The sequence below is a fragment of the Lepidothrix coronata genome, unplaced genomic scaffold (genome assembly GCF_001604755.1).
Source record: "Lepidothrix coronata isolate B3197 unplaced genomic scaffold, Lepidothrix_coronata-1.0 Scaffold86, whole genome shotgun sequence".
In the NCBI taxonomy this organism is placed as follows: Eukaryota; Metazoa; Chordata; class Aves; order Passeriformes; family Pipridae; genus Lepidothrix; species Lepidothrix coronata.
This window is the reverse complement of record NW_016690266.1, coordinates 412,449-428,147: the sequence shown is the minus strand read 5'-3', so window position 1 is coordinate 428,147 and position 15,699 is coordinate 412,449. Positions and strand designations below refer to the sequence as shown.

Here is a 15,699-nt window from a genome sequence, read left to right as displayed (position 1 = left end):
TCCTCCTTTGTACTCCTGCCTCGGCAGATGAGCAGACAGTACCTGGGTGACAGGTGGGAACCCACACACCACTGCTCTTCTGAGCCCTCAAGGGAGCAGAAGGACCGTGAAGGATCCCGAGAAACTCTTCTGGGTGGGGTGGGGGAAATGCTTTCAGCGAGACCCATGACATTAGTCAGCAATGAAGTTTTTATAGCCTAAGTGCATTAAAAGCTCCATGCATGGGAAAGGAACATGGCAACACATTCCCCTCCCTCTCCTGAGAGCCTCATACTCTTCCTTCTGCATTGCACTGATCAATAGGAAATCTCCTATAAATACAATCAAGCAGCTGAACAACGCCCCAAATTACACTACTCTTCTAAAACAGCGTCTGTGTTTCCCAAGAAAGACTATAAGACCAGTTTCCAAAATATTTTACCACCTCTCACTGAAAAAAACCACCTAAAATAATCTACAATCTGTTTTATTTCCTCTCCTCGGTGTTCATCTCCTTCTCAGAACACAAAAATGAGTCTCTGGCCTGTAACTCACTCACTAATGGTTCCCAAAGCCTTTCCATTGCTGGAAGCAACACAGTGAACCACCCAGGCAAAGCCAAGATTTTATTGGGGTTTAGACAACAAACAGGTGGCCAAAGCCACCCCCTGCCAACCCCCTGCTTAATCTGCTTCCAGGAGTTCAGCGATGGAAGCAATCAGACAGCGATGGCCGGGACACGCTGCCCCTGCGACTGCTCAGTCCATCACTCAGAATGTGAGTTATGGAATGGGATTTTCAGGTGCTGTTTAGGCACACACATGAACTCTGGGTTCAGTCTAGCTCATGCATGAGATCACTGGAAGAAATCAAAAACCAGTTCCAGGAAAAAATCCCGATATTATCCACCATCCCTCAACTCTCCCACAGCGCAGGGATGCAGATGCAGAGCCTGCTGCTCGCTGCCAGCTGAGTCAGCCAAGGGGAAGTGCCAGGCACAGAGCCCCAGACAGCACTTAGGCTGGATGAATCCATGCCCAGCTAGTTAGAGCTGTATGTCAACTCTGAAATTAAGTGCCCTTGTGAAAGCCTGAGTGCTCCTCTGAGATGACACGGCTGTGCAGGCAGGTCCTGCTGTGCCTGCTCCGGAGCAGGCGGCAGCCGCTCTCCCTTCCCTGCCTGTTCTGCTCTGTTGCTCTGCAGGGTCCAGGTGTGGAGCATCCACCACAGTGAAACACAAAGTGGTGTATCCCCCCCCCCGAGGGGTCTTGTATGTTCTCTGCAATTTTCCTGTGGAATCATGGACTAAGAAACCAGCTGGTGAGGCATAGCTGATGGGAAAAGAAATAAACTATGTAACTGAGAGGTTCAGCTGAGAGTTTTTGTGCGTGCTGATAAATTCTGCTGGTGTAAGGAGAGCCCCCTCAACAACTTTACTGTACTGTTATCGTTAAAATTAACTGTAGCATTAAAATCTGAAGAAGACTCAATAAAATTCCTTTTCCTCAAGGAAGCTTGATTAAAACACAATGTGCTCTCAGAGTCTGTGCTAACTACAGAACTTTTTTTTTATCTTGCGAAGTCCAACTATTTGATTTTTCTATTTTGCAAACATTCTGTGCTCAAAGCATACTCTACGAAATTATTCCATTTTAAGTAAAAAGAACTCAGCCATCAGTTGAAATGCTCAAACCTTTTCTTAATCTGCTTTATTACAACCCAGGGGAAGACTGGGCAGTACTTACACTCTGGGCTGGAAGGTGATGCTGGGGCTGTTGCAGTGGGACACCAGAATCTCAAAGTGTTCTGCCTGCAAAGGCCTCTGGCAACTGTTGGCTGTATTCATTGCATTTGGAGACCATGAAGAGGAGGTGTAAATCCTAGGACATCTAACTGTGTCAGGAACAGCACATTTTGAGCAGATCCAAGTCTGGAGGCTGGTGAGTCTATAAGGAGCAAGCTGTACCCTGCCTGCAGCTGATCATGGTGCAAAACCCCAGGGGATCATGTTGGAGCTGCTTATTTAACACCCTTTCCCACCCAAAGGCAAGCTTGGCCCAGAACAGTGTCTAATGAGCTGATGATTTGGTGTGAGACCCTCTGGCTCACAGTTGAGCGCAGGCACCACCAGTGCAAGGGGCTATATAAACAATCCAGACAGGTTGTCGTTATTAAATATTCCATGAATTACCAAATGATCCTGCAGTCATTTCCATGCAAAGCAACAGCAGGAGCCAAGAACTAAATTGCAGTACAGTCCCTGCATAAATTCCTGCCCTTCACTTTCCCAGAGCACCCAGTTCAGCTTTTGTGTCACAAAAAGGGTGCAGGTACACTGTGTTTTTACGACTATGTTCCCCTCTTCAGAGCAGTGAAAGCCAACAACCACATAAAACATTTCAGGACATTCAGAAGGAGATTTCAGTGTGAGATAAAGTATTCCTGCATGTGAGGACTGCTGCGATAGTCTTGGGTTTCCATGTGAGGCTTTTGGTGTTTCAGAAACTTCCCTCAAACTCCTGGATTTTCATGTTGTTGATGAGAAGGTTTAGCTTTTATAGGGCCAGAAATCGTTTGCCCAAGTCGCTGCCGGACTCATGATCCCTGGACTATTTAGCTGTTGCTACATGGAAAGACATCTCACACCAAACATTAGTCAAGGCAAAAGCTTTTCCTGCCTGGACAGCATCTCCATGGCTCAGAAGGGTGATGAGCCCCATCCTCATGGGCCTGACTCCACATCTGGGGAGAGAGCCAAGGAGGAAGAGTCTGGGCACCAAACAGCCTTGCTGCTCCTCTCCTCCCTTCAGCAGTCAGCATTACTGTGGAGGTGAAGGAAACAAAAAACAAAAACTGCAAACGAGGGGAGCTGGCTATTCTTGATGCAGGTTTTTTCACTGTAAGCAGCCTGAGTGGTTTGCAATCATAGAAACGCTGCCACTGGAAATACCCTGGGTTTATGCTGCCAGTTTGAGTGACTTCATGCAAGATTATGATTGCTTCAGATTTTCTCTTCCCCCTCTCACTGACAAGTTGTAATTCATGCCAGAAACACTATCATCCAAGCTATTCTCAAAGCCTTTTCCATATTGTCTAGTCCTCATCCACCCCCAGGTCCTCGAGATTTGTCTCCTGAATGAAGGCTGTAAATCTTTGTACAGGGTGGCAGGAGAGCTTTGAGCATCTGAGTTATTATGTAAATGCAGCATCAATGGTACTTTTAACTGCAAGTTGATTGGGACTGTAAATGGAACACCAGTGATTTATGGGTCAGAGTGCTGCCTACAAACAGGAATTAACGCTATTCACTGACCTTGAAACCAAAGCAGGATCCCTGAACTGCCCTGAGTGCTGAGACAGCCCACATCTAGGCTGGAGCTGAGAAGCTGCATTTCATCCTACCTGTGCTGCCCATTTACCTGTTCCTCAGAATATGAAGAAAATCAATATGGGCCAGTTTCCAATGCTCTGAGTATTACTGGATAGCCCTGTTCCACATACAGTCCTTTTGTTAGCAGAAGAGTTAATTTAAGTACTACCAAGGCCAAAACCTGAAGCTGGTCCCTCATGACTTCGCAGCGCCATAAGGACCAGGATGTGGCAGACGGTGCTCATGCTGAGCTGGAGGGATCAAGAAAAGATGTGCTCACCTGACACAAAGGCCACTTTCTCCTTCAGTATAGGAAGGACATCAGCAGCTTTTAAACCATCATTTCGAAAAGAACCTGCAAAACAGAGAAAAACAGGAAAGCCACATTAATAGGAAGCATGCCCTTGCTCCCAGCTTCATGGACATGCCATGTTTTTCAAAATCAGACTGGAGAAAGTCTATAAATTACATAAAAGCACCAACAAATGGACCCAAATGGCTGATACACCATCAGCATTAATATCAATAGAGATATGCTTGTAAAAAAAATACAGAGAATCAGCTCACCATTCTATCCTTCAGAAGTTCTGAAAGGTTAACAAATTTCCCACCAAGTAACCAGATTTATCCCTACTGCATTTTTCAAGACCATACTATCAAGCCTGGGAGATGCCCAGCTTGCACACCAAGCAAGGAGCCTTCTCCCTTCACTGTTCTCAACACAGTCCAAGCAAAATCGCAGGGAACATTGCAGCTCATACACATCCATCTAGCATCAGCCCTTGAGATAGATTTGCAGAGACTGGCTTAAATAAGGCTTTTCCCCTTTCCCCCTTTCTGCTGTACACAGCACAGCTGGAGATGGAACATCTCCAGGTGTGGACTGTGGTCAGAGGGAGGACACGCTCCTGACGAGTGTTCACTGGGTAAGGAGCAGTTTGAAGCCACAACACAACCTCATGTAATTCATGCTGTTTGATTACATGTTAAGTGTACCTGCACAGGCCATTTGCCTTCCCTGCAGTGCCAAATTATTTCATGTCTCCTAAAATTTCACCAAAGAAATCACAGATTTTTACTCTCCTGGAAGCCTCGGAAAAAGAACTGCTGACAGTTTCAGGCACCAGCAGCATCTTTCTGTTTGCAAAAGCCCAGCACTAATGGATAATCCCAGAGCAAGCTGGACACTGCTACTCCATCAGTGCAATTACAAAACAAAAGGTGGGTTTGAAGGACATCTTTGTAGTTACTCTGAAAAATAAGTCATCCATCACTGGGTAGTGAATACCCATCATGACAAGTGATCTTCCATATGGCCTTAAATCTATTCCAGCTCACCAAAGAATATAACACATTTGAAACCCTGTATTTTTACTTTCTGCCTTTCACAGGCAGGCAGATCATCTGAAATGGTACCAGGGAAAGAAAGTCTTCTCACTAAGCAGCTTTCTAGAGACAAGGCAACATTGCTGCAGCCATCACACCCTCCTTGCTGAACACAGCAAAGGATACCTGAACATTTGGGACTGAAAGTGGGACTGAGGATAAAAGCACCTCCTTTATACTGCCACCTATTACTTCCAACATGCAGTCTGCAAAAGTACAGTGGTTTGATCCATGCAGACATTTGGAACAGACAGGATGAAGACTGTAAAAGCCATTTTCACCTGCAGCTGAACTACAAGTGTTAGTATTACTACGGCTGAGTTACTGTTAAAGGCAAATGAGGCAGCACTTGCCATTCACAGTCAGATTGTGCAACAAGACTGTCTCGTACATGTAAACACGTCCATCACTGGTGACCAAAGGCTACAGCTACCTCTGTGTGTCCCTGTATGCTCTCATGTGTCACCTCTGTGGCACTCAGCTCCAAAAGATGCACAAGTTGACCAGGAAGCTAGTGAAAATTAGCAGACAAAGGAGTGAGGTAATTCAATGAAAAGCCAGGGCCAATGTAGCTGCATTTTGAACAGCCACCAGAGCACGGTCCTGAGGGACCCCTAAAGAGTGCATTGTATCAGCAAAGTGTTTTGGGACCAAGCACAAGCGTCCTGGTTGCTGAAGTCTTTCTGTAATCAAGTAAGCATGACTGTGCACTCTGTGTTAAATATGGGAGACTTTGCTATCAACTTATCCTCCTAACAAGAATAACATCTCAGATCCCTGGCTGTGGCTAGCTCTCACATCAAAGGTAGGAACTTGTCAGCCACAGGCAATGTTTGGAGTTTAAGCAGCTTTATATATAAGCATCTAATCCAACTGTGAAGCAAACAAGAACAGCCAATGTGCTAGACACATCACGGGGCGTTGAAGACACTCAAATGGAGTAGTGGGCCAAACTTATCCAGCTGCATGTTCAGCAGTGTCAGTGCAAGTTGATTTTTGGCCAATATTTATTAAATTTTTCAGGGAAATGGCAAAGTCAATTCTTAGGCACTTAACTATGCAGCAGACACAGACACTGTACAACTGAGATCTTAATGAACATTAGAAAAAAAGTCAGTGGGTGTATGTAGAGCACATAACAAGGACTTCTTAGCAAAAGCCCACTATATTGAGGGCTGAAGGACAATTTCAGACACTCTTCTACAAGGAAGGGCTGCAAACCACGACGGTAATGCGCATGGAGGCCAGGAGAGAAATGTGTGACTTTAAAAGATGGTCACCTCCTGAGCTGTAGCGGGGCAGGCTGCAGGCATGGGGCTCTCTGCTAACAGCCCCAATGTCCTGACTGTGCACAGGAGAGGCAAGAAAAGACTTGAAAGGGGACAGTGCTGCCAGAAGGTACTTTCCCCCTCAGGATAGGTCAGACCTGCTCCAACACAATGAATAAATTAGAAAACTGTGAGCCCTACAGCCAGGGAATAAACAAAAAGCCTCAAGATCTGCAAAACTTCCCTCAGGATGAGGAAGGAAACTCCTGAAGGCAGCTCAGTGCCTGAAGCAATGCCCTCACTCTGGATCATGTTTGTGCTCAACCAAGTGGCAGCTCATGACCCCCAGATGAGGCCATGGCCACTGCTTTCAGAGGTCATTCCGGTTCCTGACAAAATCCTTGTGTTAGAGGCTACACCTCAGCACATGCTATGAGGTTTTCCAGCAAGGGCTAGGGGAAGGTATACATAAATGGGAAAACCTATGGCTCTAGTAAGGACCCTGAAACCAACAGTAAATCTGTCTCCAGGAGGGTCCAGTGTAGCAACTATTCATTCCCCAGCTCATAAGTTATTATAAGCATATCCTTAAAAATGCTTATTTTCATCCTATTCCCCAGCTGTTTCTAATACATTTGTTTTGTTTGTTTGCGTGCTGGATCCAAGGCCATGTCTGCACAGCACCATCTGATTTTGGCTGCGGAGCCCCATGTACACCAAGGCTGTACTTTGTATCCTGCCCTACTCCTCCCTGCTACCCCTCTAAGACCCAAGCCCTCCTGCAGTAGACAGGCAGAGGACAGAGGTATGAAGAAAGGGCAGGCTGGACACTGAGGCATACTCCCCATTGTCCAGGTATTTGTTTGCGGGTTCACCACCCTCATAAGCATGGAACTACACAACAGTGTGCCTCTTGCTTTCTCCCAGGTCTCACCAAGAGCTGCCAAGACATCTGAATATTGCAATCTCCTCTTTACCAAAAGAGAGACACAGAGAGCACAGTGCTGTAACCCAGTCACCCTGCAACACCTCACACCTCCTTCCTGTCCTGGCTCAGTGTGCCATCCACATAACAGGGACACCACGACTGGCCACAAACTTGTATCACTTCAGCGACAGGAGAAGAGAGCACATCATGTGAGCTTGAGCAGCTGACAGCATAATGTGTTCTTGTAAACTTGGAAGCACCGAAAAACTAAAAGAGTGGATCCTCAGCATGGCTGAGTCACATGTGAGGGCAGAGCAGCATCACACACGCACAGTCCATTTCCCAGCAGGGATTCCCTGGGTGGCAGAAGCAGCTCACTGTTTTAGATGACATGCTGTAATGAGAAGCCAGATGGGTGAGACGAGAAGCTTAAGGCATGCTTCCATGTTAAATGTAGCAATCCTGAAACTGAGAAAACTCCTTTTTCCCCTGCATAAATGCCCCAGCTGGCCTGGGGAACTCAACTGCTGCAGGACATGGAGGTCAGCAGCTCAAGGGGCTTCTTGAACAGGTTGGAGATCTGCAAACAACAATCTCCAGGGAACTGTGAAGATTAATAAAATAAGCAAGAGTTTTGAAAAGAATGTAAGCCTACAGACTTTGAAGTGAAAGCCAAGCTCTAACTCTTGGAATGAAGTATAAATTATGCCTGGAGAGAGCTCTGTGAGCTTTCAGATTGCTTTCTCTAAGCAGAGTACAGGGCCTCTGTTGGAGACACGGTCTGGGGCTAGATGGAGCAATGATCTGCTTCAGAGTGGCTTTTCCTAGAAAAGCTTCAGTTCTAGTCTGAAAAATGCAGCTCTTGGCTTCAAATAAAGATCAGCTGCTGGAAATATGGAAATACTTTCTATACTTAAAAAAAGTATGCGTAGGCAAGAAGAAGGCCTCCTGTCAGAGCACTGCATGGGGCTTAATCACTTGGCTCCTGATGCCTTCAGCAGGAGTTGTTCATCCCAAGTCCCATGCAATGTTTCAGGAGAGGCAGCCCACATTCTCATAGTTCTCAGAACAGATTTGACTATTTAAAAACTTTGGCACGAAGTTTCTTTAACCAAACAAAACTGAACTCCTTGGGCTTAAACCCATCCCTCGAGGAACTCCACTGGAGTCCAGTATGCAACAGTAGGATTAATCTGGTCCATATTTTCTTTCTTCTCCCCTCAGTAAAGGCCTTTCCTGTATTTCTACACCACCACTCCACCCCACCCCCCAGTTTTGGGGGCAGTTACCTCCCAGGTTTATGATAGTCTAATTGCCTTCCTTTTTTTCCCCTCAAAGTTTCAGTGGATTTTACTCGTGTTTGCAGTATGGTGGCATCTTGGCTTTCTACAACATACAAACAGAAGGGACGTCTGATGTGAGCAGAGAGAGGCAGAACAAAGGAGACTTTATTATTCCCATTGTAGCCTTTGCAAACTGAGACACAGAGAGATTGACTTGTCCTGTGTCAGACAGAAGGTTTGTGCAGAGCTGAACCCTCATTTCCCCAATGCTTCCCCAATGCTTTTCTCATACAAACATCCCTTTGTTTTCTGGCAGAATATAATCCTCCTTTTTCTTCCCTTTACACTTCTGGCTTCCTCCTCCTGCCCTTCTCTCTCCATTATTCTTTCCTTCTGCATTTCTGCCTCAAATATTTACTTTTTCTGTGTGATAAACCCTCTTTAACCCCTTCCTCCCCTCCCTGCAGGTTATTGTCTGTCCCCGCAGGGCTGTGAGCCTTCCCAGTCTGATTTCTCTGATTTTCCACAAGCCATGCAGAGAGGCTTAGCCAAGGGCTGCTGGGGCCTTTGCCGCTGGGATTTTGTTGGCTGAGGCTCATTGGTTCAGAAGCAGAGAGGCCACAGCATGGCACAAGCATTTGGTTGAATAGAAGCAACATGTGCTCTGGACTAGTATTTTAGCACCATCTGGCAGAGATAAATGGGGCTGGACACTCCGCATCTGCTGGTCGCTCCTCTGCGGACAACAGCCTGATCCCTGATGCAAAGAAAGAGCAATTTAGTGCCCCGAGCACCCCAGGAGCCCACGACGCTCTCCTGCCATACTTGCCCGCTGCAGGCAGCAGAAGAGCAGGTTTTGATTTCACAGAGGGAGGAAGGAAGGATTGGATTGAATTGAATTGAATCTAAAGGCAGCACCAGACAGAAATACCACAAAATTAAGCTGTAAATATTATTACGAACTATTATTGAAGATTAACCCGGAGCTATATACTTCTCCTTAATAACCAATAAAGGTAATACCTGGTCTCACAGGAAGCATTTAGGACTGCAGGTCAGAGTGTGGCAGGGACAGGGGGAAAGGCAGGTTGGACTAGCATCATAGCCCTGGGGCAAGGATCCATCTGTGCCCCTCCATCCTCTATTCTCTTTCTCAAGCCACCAGATCAAGTGTGCAGACTGACACACAGACTCGTGCCACAGTTTCAGAAGTTGCAAGAACCATGGACAACAATTAGATGATCTGCACAGAAGACTAATCCCACTGCACCACATGCCACACTCCTTATCCCAGCTGAGACAGAAGTCATATGCATTACATTGCTGCATTTATTCTAAAATGAAAAGATGAACATTGGGTTTATACATAATACTTAGCCTCAGTCCATGACTAATATTATTTTCTCTGTTTCCTTACTCTGTCCTTCATTTTATTAATTATACACCATTACTGCTCACTGAAATATCCTTCTGGTCACAGCTATCAGGTGGCAGTACTACAGGCTACCTCTGCTTCCAAGTTTTACCAGTGCATATCAGAGGTCCAGTTGCTTTTCTGCCACCTCTACACCGACAGGTTAGATCCTCTGATTTCCCATTGCTTGAATCCCTGCATAGGGAAAGCCACTGCCAGCACAGCTTCCCCCCCTCCCCTGCCTGTAACACTGAGAGAGGCAGGGCTGGGGTTTGGGGGACCTTGCTAATTGCTAAGATTGTTATTCCTTCCACAAGGTACTTGACAGCATCGAGCCTCCCAGCACAGCCTTCGAATGTCCACACATTTAAACAGTAGCCTCAGCTTGAAAGCTCGCCAAAGAATAGGCAAGGCCTCAAGAAAGATAGAGCCGCTTGCAGCAAGCATGCAAATTCATCAGCCTCTGAGCACGTGTGGCCTCTAATAAGCCGTGTTCGGCATCTGAAACCTAAAACGTCCCACCCTGTGCACACCACCTAAGCTGACAGCCAGGCTCTGCCTTTCAATAGATGGCACAAAACCATTCAAAGCCTCAGAAGGATACTGAATTTAAGCACAATCTGCGGCCAAGGCTCTGCTTCAACTCTATCCATGGGGGATTTTAATAATTTCATTATAAACATATACTAATAGAGATGCTAAGAGAATTCAATGACTGTGAGTCAATCTTGTACGTGTTTCCCTTTTATTTTCATGAGGACTTTGGAATCAGGCTGAGATCTTTCAGTTCCTACCCTTGGAAAAATAATTAGACGTTATAGGTAGCCCTGTGGATTGCACATCTGACTGCTAGTCAAAAGACTTGGCTCTATTTGTGGTTCTGCTCCTAAATTGCTTTATGATCCTGAACAAGCTGTTTTAACTGTGCCAGATCTTGGTTTCCCTCTCTACAGAACGGAAATAATGACTGCCCACATTAGTAAAGCACAGTCAGGTTCACAGACCTCAAAAGCACCTTACAAATGTGAATTAATTCTGCCTCGAAAAACCTCTCTGAGGCAGGGAACTGTTGCAGTGCACTTTTATAGATAGGCAAAAATGAGGCACTGACAGTACGAAAGACTTGCTCTGGTGATCACAGAAAGGACTTTTTGGGAAAAAAAAATGGAGACATTGGGAGAATTGGAAAAATTAGGTCATCTGACACAAAATCCTGTGTTTTATTTCTTAAGTGTGCAAGGGATAGATGTGCTGCCCCAAAGGGAAATAAGTATATTCAGCACCTTGAGCTTTTAGTTGTTAAGTGTCTTGCAATCTACAGATTTCTCTACACATCAGTGACCACCCAGATGCAGCAGACTTTTATGGTGTTAATAAACAGCTACGGGCCATTTGTAATCTGAAGTCACATTTTAGACATAGCCATGGTTTCTACCCAGGCCTAGTGTGCATGAATATTTTCTTTTCATTTCACTCCCTTCTCAATTACAATTGGGTTCCTTATGGAAACATTCCTCAGAATTTTATAATCCCATAAAAAGTTTAGAACTGCTGATGGATTCCTGTAGGAAGGATGCAGGGCCCCAGTGAAGTTGTAGAAGCTGAGCACCCAGGGTCTCATCCTCTATTAAATTCTGTAGGTTAGAATAATTTCCTTTAACTGGCATTGGTTTAGTCAACAGGCTTTTCCCAAAAAGATGCAAAAGGGCATCTGCCAGCACCTGTCATATATCAGGGACATGCTTAGGGTTTCCCATCCATCTCCCAGAAAGCCTCCCACTCACATCCCGGAGGTCCCAAGCCACCAGTAACTTCTCCAGGACAAAAAAAATAAAATAAAATATCTAATTATGTACAACATTGAGGAGACATTTAGCTGAAACGCCAGCCTTACAAAGGAACCATATGCCAGTGCCCCAAGTGTGCTTTGCAAACATCTGCCTCTCAGGGGATTTCATGCCAGACAGTAAGAAAGCAACTTTAATTAGAGGCCAATTGAGATCCTTTTCCCAAAACCTGTGACTTCCCTAAAAAAGAAAAAACATCCCAAACAAACAAAAATGTTTGTTTAAAAACATTCTGTACATTTTCTCTTTTAATGCAGAGTTCTCTTTTTAATTTTTCTGACAGATTTTAACATGCCTCATCTAAATGGATGCACAGGCTGTTAAAGTTCCCATTGCCTTCAAAAGCATGGCTGTGTCTAATACGAGTGTCAGAGTAGGTTTTAAATTAGTCATTTCTGACTGTGGTTCATTCGCCATTCACAAACTAGCACCTCGCTATTAATTAGGCTTACATTTCCCCCATCTCACCTCGCCTCAAATCCCATCTGACTGCATACATTTCTGCCTTTGCTCATCTCCTTTGGTCCCTTTTCCTTTCTGTCAGGGCTTATGATTTCTGCTTGCAGCTATTGTGTCACCCTGGGAAGCTGATTTTTTTTTAAAAAAAAGGAAGAAGAAAAAGAAAACCTAAATCCTCAATTCAAAGGGGAGTATTCCCTTCCTGTGCATGAATTCCCTGGTTAGGGATAAAGGGAGATCCATGCCCTAAGCTCTTGAAACAGGGCAGGCAAAAGTAGAAATCATTCCTGCAGAGGTGTACATGGGTCCCTGGTGGGATGGCAGAGGCTGTCCCCACCCCTGAGCAGGACACAGCTCATCCAGGAAAGGCAGTTGCAGGCCTCTAGGTGATGCATCTCTGGACAAAACCAACAAAACCAAGGCAGCAAGAACAGCAGCAGAAAGCACTCCAGGTGATGTCAGGCAGAGCACATCTCCTCAGGGGCACAGGGAAGGCTCAGGCTATGCTGCAATGCTGGGCTACTCCAACAGCCACTCTGCAGCCCTTATCTGGCAAGCAGGACCTCCCTCCACACCCCACTCTTCTGCTCTTATTTTAGTTTCCCAGGGTCTACTCCTCTGCAAACCAATATAAAACCAACGTACATAACCCACTTGCAGTTGACTTCAGGTTTCCCAGACCTCTTTCATAAAGCACTGAACTGTGAAGTGGCAGCGGCAGCAGCTCCTCTGAGGATCTCACCAGGAAATACTCTGGGTGTAACAGCAATTGCTTTAACTTCCCCAACAGCATCCTAAATCTAAACAAAACCAGGGCAAACATTTTACATACATCAGCTGGAGGGGGAGGGCAAGACCCTCACAGGGCTAAATAATTTATCTGCCTCTCTTTGCGGATGCTGACATTTTTGACACACATTAAACATTAATGAACATCATTTTATGGATGGCTGAGTCATGCCAGTCAATGGATAATCTCCTGCCTCTCCACCTGCCCCTTTCACCCTCATTTGGCTCCTATCGCAGAGCGCAGCCACTTGTAACTCTGCCCCCTGACAGAAGCCGGGCTCCCCCAGATGCCAAAGGGCAGAGCAAAAGCACTGAGGGGGCGGAACAGATCCCAGCGAACACATGGATGAGAGCCCAGCCCACCGAGTCCTAACCCCACTGCTGTTAAATTCACAGACCTGCTGTTTTGTTAATTAGCTAACACGAGATGCTGTGAATCATTTTGGAAAGCAAATTACCTCCCTGATTTCCAAAAGCTTCCTAGCTGCATTTCTTTTTTAAACTTACTATTTTTTCCTTCTCTCAATGTATAAATGCCAATTAAATTACAGCCTGCCTCTGTTTAATCTAATGTTAGCCTACTCATATTTTCAGCTGCTCCCTGATGCCAGTTATGGCCCCTTATGCCCAAATCTCTTTAGCATGCTAGTATAAATGTTTATAGCCCTAAGACTTAGTGCTGTAAGAAGCTTGACATTTTTGTGCTAATAACCTGCGATGTTATTGTACTGTTGAATTCAAAAGGATCACCAATGAGTTGAAAACACAGCTTCCCTTTAGTTTGTTGCAGCTAAGGACACATATAAAGAGATGACTGGGATTAAAGCCTTATGAGCTGTCTGGATCTCTTCCTGGACAAGCAGTCCTAAAATTTGCTGAAATGATACTCACGAGAAGGCAGGGTTACAAAAAGTGACTGGGCAGGCTTCAAAGACAGAGGAGATGCATTTAATCTCATCTTACATATCACAGAATCATAGAATCATTTATGTTGGAAAAGACCTTTAAGATCATCAAGTCCAACTGTTAACCCGTCACTGCCAAGTCCACCACTAAACCCATTAGACTGTGATTCTGGGTAGCAGAGTTACCAGAAATAAGTTCTTCATCCCCAACATACCTTTCTTATGGAACGGGCTAAAAGATTATCACCTGAACTCAGTAAATTGCCTTTTTTCACCAAGGGGGAGCTGCACAAATAACTGGCTACAGGTTAATGAGATCTGACTGATCTCCAGAGGGTGCAAGCTGCTGCTCTATAGATCCCTGACAGCTGGAGTCAAATGACCATCCAAGTCATCCCTGAAACGGGGAAATAGTTTGGGGCCCCTCTTTCCAGCCCACTGCCAGGTTTCATTTTTTGCTTTCAACAGAGGTGACAGAAGTGCAATATATTGGCAATGATTTTTTAATTTCACAGACTGAACTATAAAATCCTTTTCCCACACACATTTTCCCTTCTTCTAAAGGGATTTTACTGGTTGGTGGTTTCACTGAGTAGCATGCTCTGCAAAAAATAGCAATTCTAGGCAGGAGGAAATTGTCACATGCAAAGTGTCAGTAATAGTCCACATAGTTCATTAGGAATACCTTCTAAAGATAGTGAAATTATACTTGGATCTGAGATGACTTACTGCACCCTGTAGGATCTTGCTGCAGGTGGCTGCCAAGCCTTCCTTGAATATAACACTGAGGAGTAGACCTCAATCTAAACCCAGCTCAGTCAACCAAAGGACATTTATTATCTTCAGTAAATAAGAGATGAAAGGAAAACACATCTCCTTTCTCCCACATCTCCTACTCCAGGTGAGATTTCACTCCTCTGGCTGCAGCAGTTTTAATAACCCATTTTTATATTTTTCCCTGGCCACAAATCCATCCTGCATAAACATCTCATGCCAGGCATCCCTGCTCTCCCACACAAACATGTACCCACACACCTTCTCATATTTTGGTTCTGGCTTTGCTGATAAAAGGACAGACTGTGTCCATGTTTCCAGCCTACAACTCAACTCAGGATTTCAATGACCTTTTCCTGCAAACTCCAGCTCTGTTGCTGGAATGACTCATCCATTATGTTAGTTGTTCAATAACTCTTAGGCACTACTGTGCTAATAAGGCTTTGAATAAATGACAAGTCACAGCCAGAAGTCAATGAAACATTAGGAGTGATGACAAATCAGAAATGGCAAACTAACTGCACAAAGGAAAAGAAAGAAATGCAGTGAGATTTTTCTGTCTGCTTCCAAAGCAAATGCAGAATGAAAGACGGGCTGGAGAGAATAGATTCATCACGCTTTGGCTTCATTATTATAATAATTAATTTATATTAGCAGGTGCACATTAAGAAGCTCTGTTTCCACCCCTCTGCCACCACCAGCTGGTGCAACATGCGTGTGTCAGTCACGGAAAATAGTAGTTGTGCTGGTGCCCCTCACCATCCATCTTATGCCTGCATCCTGCAGCTTTGTTATGGGGTCCAGTCAGCAGCACTGGTACAGAGCTGCACAAACAGATAATGGGGAGCAGTTTTTACCCCAAAGTCCCTAAAATGGCCAGAGCCAGATATGGTGGGAGACAACCAGACACATAATGCAATTTCCCGTATTTCATGGGAGCTGACTGATGGCAGAGCACAGGTGTCAAGGCCAGGTATTTGAAACGGGACATTTATAATAAGCTTTTATAAACTTGCCCTGGAAAAGTAGATAGGACTTTACAACAGAGCTCTCGTTCCTGAGGAACATGTCATGGAAATGTTCACAAGTCCGCAGATCTCTGTTTTATACCTCATCCAGCGGATCCCAGTGCAGGATTTGGCCCAGTGCCCAACAGCAGAGTTCTGAGATATTACATGGGACTGAGAGAGCCAGAAAAATACCCTCGTGGTAATGCCTGCTTAAATTTTGTGATATGATGAAAATGCAGCCTGTGGACGTACATCTACCCTCTCTAGCACTTTCCTAGGAAGCCCTA

At 45.1% G+C, this 15,699-nt stretch overlaps 1 protein-coding gene across 14 annotated transcripts in view; it reads right to left on the bottom strand.

The window, feature by feature from the left end:
- The window catches only part of KALRN (kalirin, RhoGEF kinase), a 515,157-nt gene that overhangs the window by 348,898 nt on the left and 150,560 nt on the right, over positions 1-15,699 (bottom strand). For all 14 annotated transcript variants that reach the window (XR_001875782.1, XR_001875783.1, XM_017820865.1 and 11 more), the window contains exon 2: positions 3,630-3,704. Coding sequence is in view for 12 of the 14 variants with exons in the window: in XM_017820865.1 (XP_017676354.1) it covers positions 3,630-3,704 (75 nt within the window). In the remaining 2 variants the exon portion in view is untranslated. The remainder of the gene's footprint in view (positions 1-3,629; positions 3,705-15,699) is intronic.